General features: G+C 38.3%; 1 protein-coding gene across 3 annotated transcripts in view; it reads left to right on the plus strand.

The window, feature by feature from the left end:
• Positions 1–23,455, plus strand: part of LOC118807944 (inactive rhomboid protein 2-like) — a 75,438-nt gene that overhangs the window by 16,771 nt on the left and 35,212 nt on the right. For all 3 annotated transcript variants that reach the window (XM_036570147.1, XM_036570149.1, XM_036570148.1), the window contains exons 3-8: positions 12,404–12,562; positions 16,432–16,556; positions 17,469–17,652; positions 20,087–20,308; positions 21,252–21,380; positions 21,967–22,082. In XM_036570147.1, coding sequence (XP_036426040.1) covers positions 12,422–12,562; positions 16,432–16,556; positions 17,469–17,652; positions 20,087–20,308; positions 21,252–21,380; positions 21,967–22,082 — 917 coding nt within the window. In that variant the 5' untranslated portion in view covers positions 12,404–12,421. The remainder of the gene's footprint in view (positions 1–12,403; positions 12,563–16,431; positions 16,557–17,468; positions 17,653–20,086; positions 20,309–21,251; positions 21,381–21,966; positions 22,083–23,455) is intronic.

Consider the following 23,455-nt stretch of genomic DNA (forward strand, 5'->3'; position numbering starts at 1 on the left):
GGATTATGTCGCCGCCAACGGGCCAACAAAACTTTCACATCCTGCGCGCCTGCGTTTCTGCTTGTCTCCATGGTTACAGGGGAGGGGACAGCTGGCTGGCCGGACAGTGGCATGTGTGGAACTGGCTCTTGTGCACACTACGAATTGTCCACAGCTGAATATAGGAACCAAGACCTGGCCACTCAGACTGGACAGTGTGCTGGGAATGAGTGATAGTGTTCCCTCATTGTGATTCCATTACTGACCATTCAGTTAGAATAATTTGGTCAATACATGCTGATGTCTCACGAATGAATGAAAATCTTTAGGTGCTTGTTAGAATTTGCTAGATCAGTTGAGCTACTCCGTTAGATCGAGAGCTCCATCAAGAATGTTCTTTACCTTTCAACAGAACTTCTTTCTTGTGATGAACTTTTTAGCTTTGTTAATTTCTTTAATGTTAATTGGTTTTGAATATTCCGTCATTCTCTTTACTTCTGGTCAAAATTTTATTTTGCTCTCAGTGAAATGACATTTTATTATCTTGACACTATCAATGACCATTCTTTACTCAGTCCTTAAAAGGATGGCTTGGTCAAGATGGCTAACTCTGCTTTTAGTGGTAATATAAATGCAGATTAGTTGTATGCATCTGCTGATTGGTTACTGTCTATCGTCCATTATTTGTTAACCAGATTAGCAATTCTATTTAAAGAGGAATTCTTTGCTCTTACTTACCTGCCATGTAAAATCTGCTGGCAGACTTGGGAAGGCTCTTTAACTACATTGTACAGTCTCTCTGCTGGCAGGCCCAAAAAGACTCTTTAACCGCAGTGTACAATCTTTCTGCAGGCAGGTCGGAAAAACTCTTTAAATGACTCTTTAAAATATCTCTGCTGGCAGACCCTAGAAGGCTCTTTAACTGTGGTATGCAATCTCTCTGCCAGCAGCCCAAGAAGGCTGTTTAACCGTGGTATAATCTCTCTGTCGGCAGGCCCGAAAAGACTCTTTAACCGCAGTGTACAATCTCTCTGCTGGCAGGCCCAAGAAGACTCTGAAATTGCCGCACAAAATCTCTGTTCTGGCAGGCCTGGGAAAACTCTGAAATTGCCGTGTAAAATCTCTGTGCAGGCAGGCCCAAGAACACTTTGATATTGCTGTGTAAAATTTTTGTGCTGGTAGGCCTGAGAAGATTTTGAAATTGTTCGTCAAATCTCTGTGCCGGCAGGCCTGGGAGGAATCTGAAATTGCTGCGTAAGATCTTTGTGCTGGCAGGCCTGGAAAACCTCTGAAATTCCCATGTAAAATCTCTGTGCTGGCAGGCCTGAGAAGACTCTGAAATTGCTGCGTAAAATCTTTGTGCTGGCAGGCCTGAGAAACCTCTGAAATTGCCGGATTAAATATCTGTGCTGACAGGCTCGAGAAGATTATGAAATTGTTGGTAAAATCTCTGTGCTGGCAGGCCCAAGAAGACTCCGTTACCATGTTTTAAAGACTCTCTGCAGGCCGGCCTGGCAAGACTCTTTTACTGCCATATAAAGTTTTTCTGCTGACAGGCCTGGGAAGACTTGAAGGAAAGTTTCTCTCAGCCAGTTTCCTGTTCAACATCATAACCTTCTTGGCGTTGAGAATTAAAAAACACACTAAGACCATACAAAACATAACAAAGCCAAGAAAACAAAACCAGCTTTGACGGCTGATCCTTGCAGCCCTACTTAAACTAAGCAGTTCTAACTGTTTTGCACTACAAATAATTTGTGATCGTTACCTGTGTACTGGACAGCGCAGCACAGTGGAATGTTTATCCAGAAATCTTTTGTGTGTCACATATTTGGAATGGCGTGTTTTTTTTTGTTTTTTTTGTTTTTTTTTTTACTGATGCAGTCTCCAACATCCTGTGTGTTGTGTTCAGTCGAAGCACATGTTCTGATGTATGCTTGTCTCCTCACATTCTGTAATTGTTTTAGCAGGTTGTTGTTTAGTCCTCTTTCAAGTAGATCACACGAGCCTGAGTCAAAACAAACACGTTTATGGTATGCAGTGTTCTCTTACAGCTGCCCCATACAGAATAGACTCTCTGATTAATATATGATGATCACACCCATCCTGTTTATGCTATTTCTGTCTGCAAGTTTTGCTTCTGAATATAGCTCAGATTAACAGTGACTGCACAAATATTTGTCATGCATTGCTCAGCATGAAGTAAAGATTGTAACGTTTCTCTAACCCAGTGGTCGACAGCCTAAATGTTAAGCATATCCATTTTGTCCTTTCAACAAAAATCAAACCACCTTGGGAGCCACAACATTTTATGTCCATTTTACCATCTTGGCTGTAAATATGTCTCAGTATGTGCTGATGTACTAATATAGTCTAAAAATACAAACGAAAACGCAGACTTACTTTATTCTGCTTTAAGCTTTAGCTCAGATATAGCCGCTTTTCTCGCATCTCCGGCAGGAAACTTTTCCGGAAAAGTGGAATAGTTTCTTGTAAAATGTCTCTAAACGTTTTTATGAGGCTGAAGTCAGCTCCTCATTCACCAGCTTCTTGTTCTAATTTTCCCATTCCACCTTAAATGGTGCCTGAGGTGCCAGAATGTAACTGCTGCACCATTTAAGGTGGAACGTCAGCTTCTTGACTTTTTAGTGTTTGACAGTTTCTCACTGCAGATTAAACGTATCAGGAAACCAGCTGAGTGCTTATATGTGCAAATAAGTCCATGCATCTCAAATTATCGATGTTCTTCTTCTCTGTCTGTATTGCTATGGTGACCAGAAGTCTGCAAAACCAGCCTTCAGGGTGAATTAGCAGTTATACTTTAATGCCAGCCTTTGATAAAACTGTTAGAACGATCAGCAGAGCTTTAGTTTACTGCAAAGGACAATTATTTTATGTTTACCTAAAAATCTAATTTTGCTGTGGAGCCACAACTGGGCAGTAAAAGAGCCACATGTTGCCGGCCAGTGCCTTAACGTATCACATGCCTCCAGCAGGGTTTCATTATCCAGCAAACAGCATGAAAACTGCAAAACCGGCAAATTAATTATTGACAGTGCATGTAAAATCTTGTGACCATGAGGAGGATACTGCTTTAAGGGGGGTCAGTCGCTGCCACGTGTCTTTTATACTGAATGTAGGATTTATGCTGAAGGAAATAAGTGTCATTTCTGAAATCTAGCCAGTATTTAGGCTACTGATATCCAGGACAAGCTACCTTGAATACCCCCATTCAAACAAATAATAATTGTGCCCAAAATTCTCATACTTTATTTGATCATTTATGAGTATCAAATCATGTTCAGATGAATCTGAGGCTTAAAGGGGACCTATTATGCTCATTTGAAATTTTTAGAATTTTGTATATGGGGTCTATTAGAATAGATTTACATGCTTCATTGTTCCAAAAACACACTACATTTCCTATACTGTACGTCTTTGTTCACCCTCTGTCTAAATTGCCTTGTTAGAGCTCCTGTGTCTTTAAGCCCCGCCTCCCGATGAGCCCAGTTTGCTCTAATTGGTCAGCTCGCCCACTCTGTTCTGATTGGTCACCGCCAGATCGGTTCCACCCCTGTCTTGCAGACACACAGAGCGGAGAGGCCACAACAGCAGACAGGATGAAGTGTGCGGTTCAGCTGCACTCACACAAAATTCTCCCGAAAGGCTGGGTGGAGGTGTTAGAACGTAACCGCTGTGAAACAATCTGGGAAAAAAAAAGTTTATTTCTCTGGCTCACTGCCTTGTTCTCACTAATACTGCTTCCTCTCTGCATTCACTCTCTAGCTCGCACAACCACCGCTGCTCTTTCTCTGTCTCTCAGCCAACTTTGACTGGTGTGTTTAAACAGCAACCCACAAATCCTGCTCATTCTGCCTGTAAGGAACCTAACACGACACCGTCTATCTCCTGTAATAGGCTGGTTCTCACTGTTCCCGTGGAGACCGCTCTCAGAGAAAGAGCAGCGGTGGTTGAGCGAGCTAGAGAGTGAATGCAGAGAGGAAGCAGTATTAGTGAGAACAAGGCAGTGAGCCAGAGAAACCAGAAGTGGATTTAAGGCAGGCAGTAGAATTTGGGCACAAAATAAAAAGAATGGCTCTCAAGTACAACTCGGTGCTTTTCGTTCTTACCGAAGAGACATTGAAAAGAACCGAACATAACATCACTAGCAGACAGACCCTTCTCCTCTGAGCAGCTGTAAACTCCACTGTGGCTGTTGTTCTAGCGGTGTCGGTTCTGTCGTATCAGTTTGAGCCAGAGGCCAATCCTTAAAATGAGGTCAGCGTCTTCTTGAACACAGCTACAACACTGAACACACTCTTCCTCCTCCAGTAGCTGCTGTGCGTGTGTGTGAGGGCCTGCTGAGCTTGCTGGTAGGCGGGCAGTAAGGTTTGTGTTATGAGATGACGTCACCTTGTAACAGAAAGGGGCCTCAATTCCAGCGAGGCATTTCAGGCAGCTGAGAAAAGTGGTTTCTGTGGGAGAGAGTTTCTCCCTGTGGCGTGTACTTTGGGCTTTGTAACTTTGCCAATCGTTTACATGCACAAAGAGCCACATAACACACTAAAGAAAAGGGAAAATTATTGGTCCACTTGTTATCCACTGTGAGAAAACAGAAATGTGGAGTGATGCTGTGCTTCTCTTACGCAGTGCTGTTGTCATGCAATTCTGGTTTGCTGCTTGTGCTGCATTGCTGCAGTTTAAAACTGTTAAACCTCCATCAAAACTGTTAAAGCTCCATCGTTTCAGAGACTTTTCAGAGATACGTTCAATTTTAAGTTAAGTCTAGTAAAATCAGATTACCTCCATAACAGTCCTTGGATGACCACCCTTTTTTCTGCACCTTTCATACTGAGTAAAACAGCGTTTATTGGAGCAGTGCAGCAGGCATCTAGTGGCTTTGTTGATCTTTATAAAGGTGTGATTTAGAAGATAGGGTAGGTGTTTGATGTTTGAAAGAGCTTTGTGCAAAAGGAGAAATAATCATTATGACTGATAATTGTGGTAATTGAGATCATGTGTATAAAAAGAGGAAAGCAATTTAAAAGGCAGTGATAGCTGTTTTTTATTGTCTTGGCATTGAAAGTTTAAACTTGTTCTGTGAATTAAGGAAAGCTTTTGTTTTTGTAGCGAGCAAATCCTTCCTAATCTGGACTGTTTCATGATCATGAAGCATCAGCAGGTGTTTCTCTGTAGCTGGGTGTGCTAATCTTTCCGGATTAGCTTCATTTTGCCTTTCCAGCCCAAACAGTAGTGATTCACTCACACAGACTACTTGAGCTGGACATGCTAGCAGCGTCATTTAATTAGCCTGTAGCTCTCTGGTCATCCTCAGTCCAGTAGCTATAAATAGTCTTGTTTCTGGAAGTTCTCTGCCCATCGCTGGGATTAGCCAGAAAGGGCCTGTCACAGAATTCGGATTATACAGAATTCCAACTAAACACAGATTTAGCAACATGTTATTCTTCTTAGGGTGAGTCATCAGTCACTCATTATAAGCAGCTGGTAAGACACTGATTGCCAGAAAGAGCATGATCTGCTTTACACTTTAAACACTTCATTAATTAATCAATCAAGTCAATTCTATGATTACTGATCCACTTTACAGTCGTTTACATACTTTCTCACATACTGTTACAGCCATTTGTGCCAGAAATAGTGACAAATAGGCAACCAGAAATAAGCTGCATAAACAATTAGGTAAATAATTGTGTATACATATATATATGTATATGTGTATATAAAAACCTTGAACACTCAAAGAACACTTGGCATGATTAAAGTGTTCTTTGCATTGTGAAAAGGTTCTTCAGATTAATGCAGAATGTGCTGTAGATGGTTCTATATAGCACCACCAAAAGGGTTCTGCTATTGTTATGATATGAGCTTGTAACGCTTTTGGGTGCTATATAGAAGCATTTTCAGAAAGGTTATATAAAGAACCATCTACAGCTCATTCTCCATCAATCTGAAGAACGATTGCATGATGCAAAGAATGCTTTATTCATGCAGAGTTCTTTGAGTCTTCATGGTTCTATATAGAACCATTTTCTTTACTAGAGAACCCTTGAAGAACCATTCTTTTTTAAGTGTGTACTGAGTTGATTGTTCCTGCATGTTTGAGGTATTACATTTGAGAAAATGATTTCCAGGTGATTCATTCAGGGTGGAATTACCTGGAAATCAAAACGAGTACAACCGGACTGCTCCATTTTATTAGCATGTTTGTTAGGTTTTGTTATTCATTCTCGACAGGTACTTTCTCATTGTTTCCAGTTCAGGCTGCTATTCAGATTATTAACATTAGCCTGAATAAGCTCCGCTAGATTCAGCCTCCTGTCTCTGTGGTTTATAACTGTGTCTTTCTCTCCAGCGTGTTGTAAAAGACTCCATTAGTGAGGTCACCCTGGCAGAGTGTGGATATTTTTTTAATTAACTGGAGAGGAGAGATATCGGAAGTGCAGTCCCAGCCTAATTATATCATTTTAACCCCTCAAATTCTATTCGATTCTAAGGATTCAGAATTTGATTTGATGCAATACTGTGGTGTCTTGATTCAGTGCGATTTTTTGATACAGCAAAGTGGCTAAAAATGTGCCTTATGTCAAGATATTCATGTTTCCGCTTTCAGTTTATTAGAGCTTGCAGTATTATAACTGCAATATTTCAAACAAAAATCTGTGCTCTTTTGTGTCCTGATCTAATGCTCAAGCTAATGTGTTAGCCTTAAGATAATGCACTATTCATAAGCTACCATGCTAGTCCACAATTATTACTGTAGATTCATACTGGATAAAAATCACTCCACTGTTATTACTGTGAGACTGTAAGAACTACACATACTGCAGATTCATACTGGATTAAACTAATGCTTTGATAGTCACTTAAATTGCAGTTACTCTAAAAATGAAACGGTAACACTTTCTATGAATGTCACCTTTGTAAGCAGCTATAAACACATTCATAACATGTTATAATGCATTCATAAGGCATTATAAACATGACTATAAATGTTTATAAAAATGCGTTACACGTTATAGCTTATTATGTATTATGAATTGTTAACATAATACATCATAAGTGCAGATCATAATAAATTATAAGAGCTCATAAATCGTATTTGTCCACTTTAAGTAAAGTGAAGCATACTGTACTAAAGCCTCCTCCAGTGTTAAGGGTGAGGCTACAAGTTGAAGTATTTACTGAAACACTTCAATGTACAAATACAGCACATTACAGGCTTCAAATGTCTGATTTTAAACTAGTGCTGCCATCAGTGTTTTACCCAACATGGCAAAGTCAGTGTACACCACCGTTAGCTTGGTGTTTGTCTTTACAGTTTTCAAGCTGGGACTGACTTCTTTGGGACTGACAGTATAACATGTTTTTAAACACAACTTATAATGCATTATATTAACAATTCATCATGTATAATAAACATGGCTATAAAGTGTAATTAATTTTTATAAATGTTTATAATCATGTTTATAGTGCCGTATGAATGCATTATAACATGTTATAAATGTGTTTATATATGCTTACAAACGTGACATTCATAGAAAGTGTTATCGATGAAACTAATCCAGCTCCAATATGGATGTCATAGTTACTGAATAATTTAAATTACTCGCTAAATAATAAATCTTAAGATTAATAACTGAAGAGTAAGTGGTTAAGACAAAGCACTGTACTGGTCTAAGGTCAGTATATTTGGCCAACAGCAGCCTAGCTCTCCCATGGCTGCCCTGTACCTGCGAACGCATTGACATTGGGCTCGTGTCAGATTTCTGCAGACATGCTGATGTTGATGTATCTCTGAGGAGCGCGATTGATCACAGCCACTCTCAGTGGAGCTGAGAGAAAGCAGTGATATGATGTGAGCTGCGCAGATAAAGCAAGAGGGAACTCTTACAAAGATGCACTTATGTTGGGAAATGTGTCAGAGGCATGCTGTAAACTAGAATAGTCATTACTGAGTCATCCTTCAATATAATCACTCTGTTTCTGATGTAATTTCCAGGAGCTTATGTTTGGGTAAGTGCGCGGAGCATTTTGCCTTTACTTTAGTAATGAAACAGAATGTAAGGCAGATTCTTTTCATGTTGGCTTACTGTTAGAGGTTCAGTGAACTCATAGTTTAAGCAGGTTCCTTTTTTTGTTGCAGTTTGAGTCTAAATTGAAACTAATTTTTTTATGCTGCTGTGGTTTGTTATTGTAGTGTTTGTTTTTTTAATGCAGCATGCACATTTTAGACATCATCACTATATATTTATGTGTATTTTGTATGTTATACAAATATATTGGTTCATCACTGAGAATAGCCAGTAAGGATGACTCACGGTTTTATTACTGTTTCAAAAATATTGCTGATACTGTGTTGATAATACCAGATATTTTTTGTCAAAGCATTATTGGGATTTAAATTAGTGAGCTCCTGACATTAGGATGAAATCTTAAATGGTTGTGCTGACTTGACTTTATATCAAAATGCTTTTTTTGTAGTTTTGAAGCTTTTACTGCCATTTTCTATGCTTTTTGGAATGGAATATCATTACACAATTGCTTTTAATTATACTGTTGTGTAATGAATTATATTTAAATTCTGTACTGACAGGTTTGAGTGCACAACTTCGGATTGTTTCCAGTTTGATCCAGTATCAATAGATGACAGAAACATAGCAAAAAAACACTGTACACAACAAATTTTCATTTAATTCAAATCATAATGAAATATCTCTTCTGTTTTCAAACACAAATGTGGATTGAAAGCTCGTAATCCGCACTTTTGTTATTGGTTATTATTCTGTTTCTCTGCCTGCTGGTGTGCAGTGATGGAATAAAGCTCAGAAGACATTTTAGAGGCTAAAGTCATTCAATTTTGATGGACGATTGTGAGAAATTTTTTACATGGTGAATGTTATTCAGCCTATAATATGAACAGGGATGTGATTTCTGGTTGCCTTTAAAGAATCATGTCTATTCATGTCTAGTGCTGCCAGTGTGTTAGTTATTGACTAATCTACCAATTAATTTGATGATTAAATGAGTAATCAGAGTTTGTAAAGTGTGTACATAAGCCAAACAAAGAACTGGATAACTTAACAGTAACAAAACATGCAAACCTTAGATTCTACGGTAAGAAAAAATAATCAAGGAAAGCTTTAAAAGAGGATTTAATTAATTAATTAATTAATCCATTCATTCATTTATTCATTTCTTCATAATAAATGGATGAATGAATATATAAATAGTATGTGGGAAAGAATTAAATTTAAAATTAATGTAAATTCACGAGGCTCAGTGGGGCCGATTTTATTTAATTTATTTTTTATTTTAATCCAGTGATTGACTTCAATCAAGTTCTTATGACTGCCTTAGTCGTGTTTCCACACATTGGCCTTGTTCATCAAAGTTGGCGTATCTGTAGCGTCAAACTAATGCACATAAAAGAAATGCACGTAAAAACATAATAGTTTTACCAGCCTACCAAAAAAATGCTTGTTTTGTGTTCAACTAACCAAAACTATTATCAATATAATTACCAATAATAAGAATAAAAACATAAAATCACAAAAATACTAATAAGTTGTGCACATAGCAATCCAACACAAAAGTGGGCGTAGCTACTTATTGGCACATTGGTACAAAACAATTATTGTGTATTCTGTGTTCCATTTAAAGACGCTGTGGTTCTGTTTTATACCACTGACTCCACCCACAAAAATAACTAAGACATTTTTGTTTATTTCACGTTTTATCCTTTCCAGGGGTTGTAATTTTAACACTATAAAGTTTGGTCAGTAGGGGGAGCAGTGCAACGTCAAACTGCACCTCCAACCACAGCCATCGGCTCACAAGCTGCTGAATGCTGTCGTTTTGTTGGCTCCCTCCTGAAAAGTCTGCTTCATGTAAATGATATGTAAATTAGGTGCTGGTAGGCCAGCGCTTGATTTCACGCACTGACGCTGATTCATCATTTGCGCTCAAATCTCCACGTTTACCCGCTTTATAGCTTTATAAATCAGAAACAGCGTAGTATGTAGTTTGTTAAATGAGTTCAAGTCTGCGCTCTTTTTTTTGCGCGGCTTTGATAGGTAATGGCCAATGTTTAAAAAATAATAAATAAATAAAATTACACCATGCCATGGTTAGTGCTGATGATAATTATGACTGATTGTATCTTGAGACAGGATGTGTAGGACCTAATCGTTGTGGAGTTGTGTGCTGTGCGGATTGGAACAGGGCCTGTGGTTTTGCTTGGTGTGAAGGTGTAATCTGCTCTCTCTGTTGGGGCATGACTGGAATGAATTTCATGCCTCTCTTCATGTGCCCCGCTTTCATGGCTGTTCAGTAGGACAATCTATAAAATGGACTTAGCAGCATGCTGTGTTTATAGATAACAGTGTGTCTTACAATGTCTGAAACCACATAAGCAAGTCTAAGAGTTTCCACAGCGCTACTTGGTGTACATAAACTTCAATTACTTGTTAGCTACATTAGCAGTGTAGCTCCAGGGCAAAACTAATGACGCAAACTTCCTTCCGTACTGTGACGGGTTTCTTAGTGAAACTGTGTATCAGAGAGGCTCTATTAACTAGCTGAGCGTCTTCTCTCCATGAGAGGTTGAGGTGGTGGGAGATGGAGGTAAAACATGGTATTATTGGTTGGTATTATTATATTTCTATGCCTGCTGGTGCACATTGATGTAATCAAAGCTCAGAAGACATTTTAGAATCAAAAGTCATTACATTTTGATGGAAGATTGTAAGAAATTTTTTTACACAATGAATATTATTCATAATATGAGCAAGGATGTGACTTCCGGTTGACTTTAAAGAAACTTTTCACCTTTACTCAAAAGCATTGAACTACTAAGCATCAAGCATAGCACTGTTGGTATGTTAGTTATTGAGTAATCTATTGATTAATTTGATGATTAAATGAACAATCAGAGTTTTGTGCGCACACAAGTCAAACAAAGAACTGGATAACTTAACAATGTTATGAGTGTGTTTACATGCACTTAATAATCCGATAACTGCAGAAAATCAGATTTTATCAATAATCTTGAATCATGAAATCATGAAACTTGAGTAATCAGATGATGGGAAACTATGGGTCTACATGAGTCAGTAATTACATTTCTGCTTATTTCCGGTACAACAGTCTGTTTTCACAGACTGAGAAATCCGAAAGAAATCTGAGTAAGAGTTTACATGCACTGAGAAACCTGATTACTGAGCTAAAATCCAGCTCTTTTTTTATCAGATTTCTTAATAAGATTTGTAGACTTTACTCTGATCTAAGTGATCGAAGTGTACTGTTTACATGACCATTTGAATAATCAGATAATTGTAGAAATCAGATTATTGAGTACAAGTCTTAGATTCTACAAGAGAAATAATCAAGAAGACCATTAAAAGAAGATTTGATTAATTCATTCATTGGTTCATTAATTGACTTCTCCATAAATAAATGGATGATATAAATAGCATGTGGGGAAAAAAATTAAAGAAATTAAAAATTCATGTAAATTTACTTTACAGTAAAAGATCGATTATAATTTTATCTATATATGTAGTGTAATCGGGTAATTGACTTTAATCAAGTTGTTATGGCTGCCTTAGTTGTGTCTAAAAAAATCTTGGTGATTTTAAGAAAAGTTTTACCTCCTGTAAACCAGGTCCTGTAAGTCCTAGTTGTATGCAAAAGTTTGGGCACGCTTAAGTTAAGGCATCCTCTTCAGGAAATGCAGCATCCTCTTCTTAAATATAGCAATATAGCACAGGCCATATTTGTATTATCCCCCCCCCAAATGTTTTAAATAAGCAGTAACTGTGTAATAAGATGTGCAGAAGTGTGTTCCCCGTGGACGATGTGGTCACTCATTTTCACTTTTTCGCTTGGAATATCAGCAAACCAATTTTTTTTTCAATCATTTGACCAGGGGTGACTAAACTTTTACATACGACAGTTTAGGGCTTCCGGAGCTTCTGAATCAAGCAAACAGTGTTTCCATTCCAGTCCAGGATTTTAAACCTGATACATTTACATAATGACTGTTTTCCAGGAGGGGAAGCAGCATGAATTCAAATGTTGTGGTTGTTTTCCACGGCGTTTGAAGCTGATTGGTTAAACCCAGCTGTGATGCCAGCTAGAGGAGGAACAGACTAGAGTTTTACAGTATTTAGATGCTTTTCATTTTCCCTTCCTGTGTACTTCCTTGAGTATTTGATGTTTAGCTCTGCTGTGTTGTCTTGTGTGGAGTCTGTCACGAGTATAGGAGTTCAGAAGCCCCTGCCGTTTCCTGGCTGTAAGTGGGCGTTATAGATGAATGTGTTCATCTGTGCTTATGTTAGAGCCTTTGTTTGAGTTTTGGATGGAAACTCTAAATGTGCTCTTTCTTTTGTGTGCTTTCTTTCAGGACTAAGAGGTGGTCAAGATGGCATCACAAGAAGGGGAGGAGCCAAACGGTAACAGCGGCCAATCAGACAGCAGGCTGAAGAACAAGAAGCCGCCCAGCCTGGTGATTGCCATCCCTCCTTTAGAGGACGAAGAAAGAGCAACAGTGCAGGAAAGACAGGTATACAGCACCAACAAACAGACAGATACGGTTAATTTACCTTTATTTTCTATCCATGTGGTCACCAGGAGTCGGAAACGACGTGACTGCACTTAGTGATAATACCTTTATTTTCTAGCAGTGACTATAGAAAGAAATGGTGCATCAGTATGATGGTGGAGATTCAGTCGATGTTAGTTTATTTCAGTTTATTATAACATCATTTGACACAGTTTGTAGTGACACGTATAAAAACACTGTAATAATGACTATAAACTTACAATGATTTTCTCATTGATTTACAAACTGCGCTGCACTAAATCCAATTAAACAAGACTAAGTATGCTACTTAAGTACTGCCGATATCCACAACATGCTCAGAAAAGAGTATTGTAATTTATTGCGATATTGATAAAATGGCATCATATTGACCACCCTTGGTTTTACTGAAGACTATAATGTAGTGTAGTATAGTTTTAATGTATAACATAGTATAGTAGAGTTTTACTGTATAGTATAGTGTAATGTAGTGAAGTTGTGTTGTGTTGTATAGTGTAGTTTTATTGTGCAGTATGGTACAGTATACTATGGCATCGTTGTCCACATTTTTTTTTTTCGTTTTCATTTTTCTACACCATAAAAAAATAATGATGAATCGACTAACAAAAATGCTTCAGAATTGCTTGGAATAAAATCTCTTTCTCTTTATAAATATTAAAATTTAAAAAGCATTCTTGCCTTCTTCTGTAAAGCTGACATTTTGAAGATACTTGGGTTTTTTTGGACAGCGGCAGTATATTTTTATTTTAAAAGTATAGTTTTACGTTATGCTATAAGTTGGTACCATGTATTTTTATTGTCTTTTCCAGTAGTGCGGAAAAAGTTCCTCCAGTTTGTGAATTCAGTGTGTTTTACAAATAATACAATGAAATAGTAATTTAATACAATTCATAACAGTGCCAGAATAATCAAATCATATTGAATCCTGGTGAAATGAGAGATTATACACTGAAACATTTCTTAAAGAAACATAATCTAATTGAATCATTATTAGAGATTTGCACTGCTGAATGAGTATATATATTATTATTGGTTTCATAAAGATCACCCCTTCATTTCAAAACGGCCATTACACAAGTTGCAAATATCCAAGTTATTCATTTTTTCAGTGTCAGGAACAAAAGCAGAAAACATATTTAACAAGAAATTACACAAAAGCCTCCAAAACTAAATATAATATCAAATCTATGAGTATTTAATTTGTTCACTCTTTACTTTCGTGCATGTACTGTGACTTAAACTCTTCCATAACAGTCACAACCGAGTTCTCTTAACAACAATTCAGAAATCTGATGTAAAATAAACCACTTATAAGGAAGGAGAAAGTCACATGAAAATATGTGGGGGAAAAAACAGGAGTTTATGAAACGGGAGTTACAGAGAAACTACAGAGAAAATGGGCCTCCTAATAACCACCTGGAAGACCTGGTAGACACCAAAACTGCCCCCCATCAGATAAACAGCACTTAAAGCTTTCATGTCTGAGAGAGAGGAGAAAATCAAGCTGCTTCAGATCTGAAAACATCCACAGGTGTTTCTCTCCATCCTTCCACTGTGAGAAGACAACTCAGCGCTATGGGTCTCAAAGGATGTGTAGCTGTTCAAGAAGAACCTCACTAAGAAAAGGAGACATATCAAACAAAGAAGCTGAACAATGGACTGACCACCCCAGAGTCCAGACCTCAACACCACTGAATGTGTTTGGATTACTTCAGAAAATGATCAACCAACTTCTAAGACTGAACTTTGGAGGTGTGTCTGCAGATTTCTGTGAGAAACTGAAAGTGAATCTTTTTTACTGGAAATGAAATAAATGAAGGTTGGTCTCTGACTTTTCCACAGTGCTGTAGATTCCTATTTGGTCTTTTAAAAGATAAACAGAAGTGAAAGAGGAAAAACTAGAACTTCCTATGCAATCCAATATTATTAGATCTGTCTACACTGCAAAATCTCTGGTGTTGAATGAACTCCTGCAGTATTTGTTGGTGTCCATCTCAGTTTGAATGAACAGCACATGTATTAATCTTAATAATCAGGAAAAGTTTTAACACATTATAGGAAGATAGAAGAAAATGAACCTTAGATACAGGAAACTTTGAAATTCAGAACTTTAGTGTTGATACTGGAAAAGTCTTTATTATTGACTGTTTTTCTTGGAAACCACTGTCAGTGATCACAACTAGATTTTTTAAAATGAAAATGTATACATTTTATAATCGTATGCGCTTGAATAGAACTTCGTGAAGAAATATAATTTTGTTAACAAAAAAAGCATAAAATAATGAAAATTTAATCAATTCTTGAGCAGAATTTGCCGTTTAGTGTCTCTTTCTTTGCTTCAGCACGGCTGTTCCTCTTTCACTCCCGCTGTGTCTTTTTCACTCCCACTGTTCGTCCACTTAAAGCCGCAGTAGCACAGAACCCCCCGCTGATGTGTCCACTCTGCTTTACAAGACTCCTGCACGTTAATGGAGCTCAAACTGTGATTTCACGCAGTAGTGAACACCAACAGCTGCACTTAAAACAGAGGACAAAACAACTGTCTTATCACATTACTCACACAAGGAATAGAAACTGAAGCAGACTGACCAGTCAAACAGATGTACCATCATTTAGTACTAAGTGTGCCAACTTCATAAGAAGACAACAAACAAAAGAGATCAGATAAAACATTCATCATTCACATTCATCTGCTCTGTTTTATATATGCAACATTTATTTTCAGACATTATGTGGCCAAACGTTTGTGGACACCTGGCCATCATACCTAAATGAGCTTGTTTGCCATCCCATTCCAAAACCATGGGCATGAATATGGAGTTGCCCCCCTTTCCACTGTTCTGGGAAGGCTTTCCGAAGTGTGTCTGTGAGAATTTGTGCCCTTTCAGTCAGAAGAGCATTTGTGAGGTCAAGCGCTGATGCTGGACGAGAGGGCCTGGCTCACAATCAACGTTCCAGTTTAACCCAAAGGTGTTCAGTGGGGTTGAGGTCAGAGCTCAGCAGGTCACTCGAGTTCCTCCACACCAGACTCGTCAAACCGTGTCTTTATGGAGCTCGCTTTGTGTACAGGGGCTCAGTCATGCTGGAAAGGGAAAAGCTCTTCCCCAAACTGCTGCCACAAAGTTGGAAGCATATAATTGTGTAAAATGTCTTTATATGCTGTAGCTTTAACATCACCCTTCACTGACACTAAGGGGCCCAAGCCCTGAAAAACAGCCCCAGCCCATTATCCCTCCTCCACCAAACTTTACTGTTGGCACCTTGCCTTCTGGTAGAGAGTGTTCTCCTGGCTTCCACCAAACCCAGACTCGTCCATCAGACTGCCCGATAGTGAGGCATCATTCATCGGAGCATGTTTCCTCTGCTTCAGAGTCCTGCTCGGACATGGAAGCCGACTTCATGAAGCTTCCCACACACAGTTAATGTGCTGATGTTGCTTCCAGAGACAGTTTGGAGCTCTGTAGTGAGTGATGTAGCTGAGGATAGCATGGCTGTGTGCTTGACTTTATACCTCTTAGGTAAAAAAAAAAAATGGGTGGCTAAAACACCTGAGGGGTGTCCACGTATTTGTATTGTTGTATATTTGCATATATTGTGCACTCCTGTGCAAAAAAAAAAACAGGCCAAGCCCAAAATACTAATGTTTTTTACTGGCCTGGTCATTGAAAACGTATAGAAAAATTTGATAGAGACCAACGTTTAAAGACATCAAAGTGAAAAGCGAAGTGAAAAATTTACTGCATCTATTTGTTTAATGATTTACTGTTAAGACCATTAAAAGCTTAATGGCCTCTGAGTTTTAAATATGTTTGTGTGTGGGCACTTTCTAGGTTTTGCGGCCATCGCTGAAGAAGAGTGTGAGTCTCCTGCAGTCAAATGAAGCGCTGTCGGACAGCGGGAACGAGAGGAGAGCAGCGTTTCGCAGACAGACGTCTCTCTCTCAGAGTATTCGCAGGTAACACGCATTCGCCTTCTGTTCTCTGATATGAATCAGAGCTCTAAAACTCAGATCTTGGAGGACTGCAGCTCTGCACAGTTCACTTTTCACCTGCAATTATACATCTAGTTCAGGGGTCGGCAACCCAAATGTTAGGGAGAGTCATTTTGTCCTTTCAACAAAAATCAAACCACCTTGGGAACCACAACATTTTATGTCCATTTTACCATCTTGCCCATAAATATGTCTCAGTATGTGCTAATGTACTAGTGTAGGCTAAAAATTTAATATAAACAAAAACACAGGCTTACTTTGCTCTCCTTTAAGCTTTAGCTCATCTATAGCTGCTTTTCTCACATCTCGAGCAGGACATTTTCCCTCAAAAGTGAAATAATTTCTTGTTAAATGTCTCTCAACGTTCGACTGTTTACGAGGCTGAAGTCAGCTTCTTGTTCTAATTTTCCCGTTCCATCTTAAATGATGCCAGAGGCACCAGAATGTGACTGCTGCACCATTTAAGGTGGAACAGGAGAATTTGAGCAAGAAGACGACAAATGAGAAGCTGATTTCTGCTGTGTGACTTTTTAGTGTTTGACAGATTCCAGTTGCAGATTAAACATATCAGGAAACCAGCTGGAGTGATTGTAAACACTAAGTCCATTTGTCTCCAAATTATCAATGATCTTTTTCATGGCACTCTCAGCATTTAGTTTTCCTTCATTTGGGCCCTTTAAAAATAAGAAGTGAAAATTTAAATGTGTTGAATTTGGTGTGTTGGAGCATGAAAAAGTAATAAACTAGATAGCCTGAGTCAAAGTCACTGGGTTCACAGCTGTGGTAAACATCTTGACCTTATTGTCCTCATGATTGTCACTGTGTCAGTGTCTTTCCCTCAGGCTGTTCAGTGTCTCATGTCTATCTGTGTTGCAGGGGTACAGCCCAGTGGTTTGGTGTGGGCAGTGACTGTGAAAGTAAACAGCAGGTGTGGCAGAGGAAGAGCTTGCGGCACTGCAGTCAGCGCTACGGCCGGCTAAAGGCTCAATACAGAGAGAACCATGAGGCAGCCAGCATGGAGCAGCCCCTCGACTCACCAGGGGCTTACAAAATGCCAAAGGTACTCAGCAGACACTTCAGCAGGTCTCTTCATAGACAGACATTAGTGACTATAAGTCACATTACAAACCACGTTCAGAAATGATATACATTACCAGAAATATCAGTGCTATATTACAATAAATGCCACTTTTATTAGAGAAATAAAAATGTGTTTTCCATTATACATCCGCTGTTATTTTTCCAGAAACTCGTTAATTGTTACAAATTGGTATACAGCGTTTTGGAATTGAACTCTTCATATGTAGGTTGACAGAGTTAACGTGTTAACAAATTGACATCCTAAATTATTCTTTTTTTAAGACCTGTAGGGCATTTTTTTGGTTTGACCCTTCTATCAGGCCGAAGTCCAACTGCTAATGCCCTGTTCAAATAGCTCCTCTCAGTGGACAGTGCTTATGGGAAACTTGAAGCAGCAAACTAAAAAGCTGTGTGAACGAAAGTGAAAGAGAAAGGCTGCAATCATGGAAGAGTTCAACCATTGACTCTATATATGACACATTTCTATGTATTCCATATATGCAATATGATATCTCTGGATGTCAGATGATCCATTCTGATTATTTTGTACTCTAACACAGCTCTAACAAAGTGTACTGCTTTTTGAATGGAAAAAATGAGTATCAGTTAGTATCAAATTTGAGCAAATTAGAGAAATGAAATTATTTCCGGTCAGCTATAAAAAGTATTGCGATTAATTACGTAAATTTCTTTGATACAAAAAAGTTTCCTTATTCGCACTTTTAAACAAATCAAAAAGATCTTTCTAGAATGTACCCGATAAATGATGACTTATATATTTAGCTTATTACTGTCTCTGTTAATGCCTTGTGTTTAAATAGATTATAGCATAATCCTTCTAAATATCTAAGGTCTCAATACTTCATCATCTTTTTTTAAATCCCAAAATATCATCGAATGCAAAGGTTTGAGCACACCTGGTCAATTGATATCTTTTGTTGATTTTCTAAGTGAAAATAATTCAACACATACTTTACAGAAAACCTAATTATGTACAATTTAATGCCCAATTACTGTTTATTTGCTGAATTTAACACATTGGACAAAAAGTAAACATGCTTCTCATTTCTCATTGGATCTAGTATGCAAGTAAAAGGTTTTGGAATAAGTAATTTTAACCAGCTCTATTTGTTACAGTGTACAAAAGATCTGGGTTGCCTTTGTAGGCAGCAGTTCTGTAGCGATAAATTGTGTGTTTTGAATTTCTTTCTTGATTGTTTTAATTTTGTTATTGAAAAATTTATGAAATCATTGCTGCTGAAGGCTGATGGTATCTGGAGTTCAGTAGCTGTTTGGTTCTTAGTCAATTTAAAGACTGTGCTAAATAATAATCCAGGATTTTTCTTATTATTGTCAATCAGAGAGAGACATGTTGAGAGATCGAGTGTGCTGCAGTAAGTGCCCTGCTATGTCTCTCAGTCTGTTTCAAAGCTCAAGTATGGTCATTGTACCCTGGGGCAGCTTTTTCTGCCTTATTCTTTACTTTTTAATAGAGACACCTTATCTAAAGTAGAGCGAAGAGTCCTCTGTGTCCACTCACTGTCCACTCTGTTAGACGCTCCTACATCGTCAGTCCACCTTGTAGATGTAAAGACAGAGACAGTAGCTCATTTGCTGCTGCACATTTCTAGTCCTTCATCAGTGGTCACAGGACTCTGCCCGCAGGATGCTGTTGGCAGGACGTTTTTGGTTGGTGGCCTGTTCTCAGTCCAGCAGTGACACTGAGGTGTGTAAAAACTCCAGCAGCACTGCTGTGTCTGATCCACTCAGACCAGCACAACACGCACTAACACACCACCACCACATCAGTGTTACTGCAGTGCTGAGAATGATCCACCACCCAAATAGTACCTGCTCTGTGAGGTTCCATAGGGGTCCTGACCACTGAAGAACAGGGTAAAAGGGGGCTAACAAAGTATGCAGAGAAACAGATGGACTACAGTCTGTAATTGTAGAACTACAAAGTGCACCTATATAGTAAGTGGAGCTGATAAAATGGACAATGAGTGTAGAAACAAGGAGGTGGTCATAATGTTATGCCTGATTGGTGTGCATCGACTGTATAAACATCCTTACATTTACAGTATTTGGCAAACTAATGCTTTTCTAATGCACATAGGCCACAGTCTAAAGACAATAAAGCTGAAGCACTGCCAGACACATAAGACTGATACAGAAGTGTAATACAGAGAGAAAACAGATGAGGTTTAACGTCTTAACTGTGATGACTTTATCATTTATTTACATCAGTTTCAATCATCATTAATGTTTTTAGTAGTGTTTAATGGGAACTGTTGTTAATGTTTAATGCTGCTGTAATCATGTAATAAATGTTTAATGTCCATGTGATTAGTCTAAATGTCAGGTTATGTTTTGTATCTCGCTATTAATGGGTTCATTATTATCTCTCTCAGATTGTGGACCCCCTGGCCCGTGGGCGTCAGTTTCGTTATGATGATGCGGAGCGGCCCCGGACCCCCCACGCCGCTCACCCTGTCCCCCCGCCCCCGTTGACCCCAGGCGTGACCTCCATCTGCTCCTTTACCAGCCAGCGCTCCGGATACACTCGTTTCCCGCGGAGAAAGAGAGAATCCGTCGCTCGCATGAGCATCCGCGCAGCATCCAACCTGCTCAGGGTGGGTGTCCGTGTTTCTGTGCAGGAGCGTCCTGCAGCATATGCGTTTGTGCATGTTTAATATTAATACACCCCCTTATGACATGACCACAATCGGAGATGACATAGCGGTATTGATGGGTATCTGTATCCAACTGATATCAGCAGAAAATGCAGGATCAGAGTGAATGTGATCCAGGCCTGAAACAGATCTTTCCTGAATCAGCATTTACTCACAGTATATGTGATGTTAGCTGTGTAGCACTTCCTGTGAGGTATCAGAATCATTGAGCTGCTTCAGCATCAGAGACTTTTAGTGTATTATTTCAAGTGAAGTGCTTGAATTAAAAATAGCTCATTTTAAAGCTAGTAAAAAGAAAAGATATTGGACTAATATATATATATATATATATATATATATATATATATATATATATATATATATATATATATATATATATGTATGTGTATATATATATATATGTATGTATATTTAGATATTATATTATGATATATGATATTATGTTGCATTATATTATATATACTCTCTCTCTCTCTCTCTCTACATATAAATATATATATATATATATATATGTGTGTGTGTGTGTGTGTGTGTGTGTGTGTGTGTGTGTGTATAGTATTATAGTCCCTTGCCTGAAACATGTAGGAAGAGCTTATAATGTAAGACTTGTCCAGTGTAGTGTAGCCAGTGTGGACTGAAGCAGAAATGGAATATGGACGCTTCAGAAATGCATTCAATGTGAATGGCCTTAAGAGCTATTCTTACTGCACAGTTCAGTGGTATTTAATGTCAGTATTTCATTGTATATGATTCGTATGTGTTTACAGTCTATACGGATACACATACGAATAAAGCAAAAATGTGCAGTATGTTTGAGATCCACTGCTCTGATTGAGGTATGATTTAAGCAGTGTTGTATTAACTGTTCTGTATGTGTGTTTAGGGTCGTCCTGGGCTGCAGGGATCACACACGGCCCGCGGTTTCCACCGCAGGAGCTTCGCTCGGCCCAGCTGGTTGGAGGACGATACAGCAGACACAGCAGACACTTCTGATTCAGTCTTCTTCAGCAAGGTGAGTATCTGTCTGTCCGTCTTTTATCTCTTTCATTTTTCTCCACTTCTAGATGAGAACTTAAAGATGAATTCCACAGATTTTTTTATATTTCTGCATAATTCAAGTAAGATGTAAATGTCATTCAGAGTGGTTTGATGTGAAATGGTAGCCATTATAGTTACTATCCAAAACTACTTTTATCTTTTTCCAAGTAATGTTAATAGTAAATTCTTTTTTAAGTTTTATTTCAGGATTATTTTTTTCTTACAAGCAACAGAGCAAAAGTCATTTTCAAATTATGTCAAAAACTTAAAAAAAATGGAGATATGAGGTTTTGTTCTGACAGCAGCAATATATAGAAATAGAATAAAGAAATAAATGAAAACACTATGCACAAGAAAATGCACATAAAAGAGTGTGTTCCTTAGACTCTCTAGTAGGAGTTATTAAAATATGCATTATCATGCACATTACCAGCTAATCACTAATTTTTGCCAATAAAGAAAGTAAATTTTAATCAGCAATTTGTTTAATGAGTAATTGAGTTTAAATATGTAATCATTACAAGGTGAAACTGCACTTCTAATGTGTCTCTTTTTGACAGATGGATGTCCATGAGGAGTTGTACTCTATGGCTGATGATGTGTTTGAGTCTCCTCCACTTTCTGCTGCGTATGCCACAGACAGCACTGTAGAAGAAGCGCTCCGCTACCCCAGCATGTAAGTTCCAGATAAACTGCAGTCAGTCTTTGGCACTATTTGAGTTGAGCTGGTTTTATCAGAAGAGGATGTGTAATGGGCTTTACTGGCTTATTTGTACGAGATGAATTCCTACAGATAGTCTAAGTTGGAAGGCCTGAAATACCCTTTGGTATTTGGGGAGGTCTCGTGTTGACTGGCTACTCCAGCATTGACTGGCTGCTAACTCACTCATTATAGTGGTGCTGATGCTAGCTTGAGTGACAACAAAATGTGTGGTTTGGCAATTCATTTATTGGAAATGCTCTTTTCTGCTTTGGTAATGCGCTCTTCCTCACATTAACTGAGATCTTACACATCTCTTTTTTTTGTCTTTGGTTTGAGAAAATAAATAACAATTCACCCTTTTCACTCCAAGTTTCCAATTTTTTCGATTTGCATATATGCAGTGGTGTATTATTTAGTTTATCAGAGGTATCAGTAGTTACAGTTGCTTGGCTATGAAGGACCAATTGGGTAAACCAATTTGCCACCCTGATGCAGACCAGCGCTGTATCTGTAGTTAGGTAAGAATATTAAAGACAGAAGCTGGACGATTGTCCCTAGGTTTATTTTCAGGGACCCCCTAGAATTTTTATTTTGAGACATTTGTCCCAAAAAAGTTGGGACGCTGTGCAGAATGTCAATAAAAATAGAATACACTGATGTGCAAATCAAGTAAACCATATTTTTAAAGGAAAATAGTACAAAGACAACATATCAGATGTTGAAACTGTGAAATTTTATTGTTTTTTGGAAAAATATATGCCCATATTGAATTTCATGCCAACAACACATTCCAAAAAAGTTGGGACAGGGGCATGTTTACCGCTGTGTTTCATCACCTCTTCTTTTAACATCACTCTGTAAGCATCTGGGAACTGAGGACACACTGTTGTAGTTTTGAAAGTGAAATGTTTTCCTGTTCTTGTTTGATATAGTATTTCAGCTGCTATTTTTCATTTCAAAATGTACAAAATGTTTTCTATGGGTGACAGGTCTGGACTGCAGGTAAGCCAGTTTAGCGCCTGGACTCTTTTAGTACGAAGCCATGTTGCTGTAGTACATGCAGAATGTGGTTTGGCATTGTCTTGCTGAAATAAGCAGGGCCCAAAAATCATTGCCAGCAAATACTGGTTTTTGGCATTGTCCCTTGCGTACAGAGATTTCTTCAGATTCTCTGAATCTTTTAATGATATTATGTACTGTAGATGATGAAATATCCAAGTTCTTTGCTATTTTGCGTTGAGAAATGTTATTCTTGAATTGTTGCACTATGTGATGGCGCAGTCTTTCACAGAGTGGTGAACCCCTCCCCATTTTTATTTGTTGTCTTTGTACTATTTTCAATGAAA

This window comes from Colossoma macropomum, unplaced genomic scaffold (genome assembly GCF_904425465.1).
Source record: "Colossoma macropomum unplaced genomic scaffold, Colossoma_macropomum, whole genome shotgun sequence".
NCBI lineage: Eukaryota > Metazoa > Chordata > Actinopteri > Characiformes > Serrasalmidae > Colossoma > Colossoma macropomum.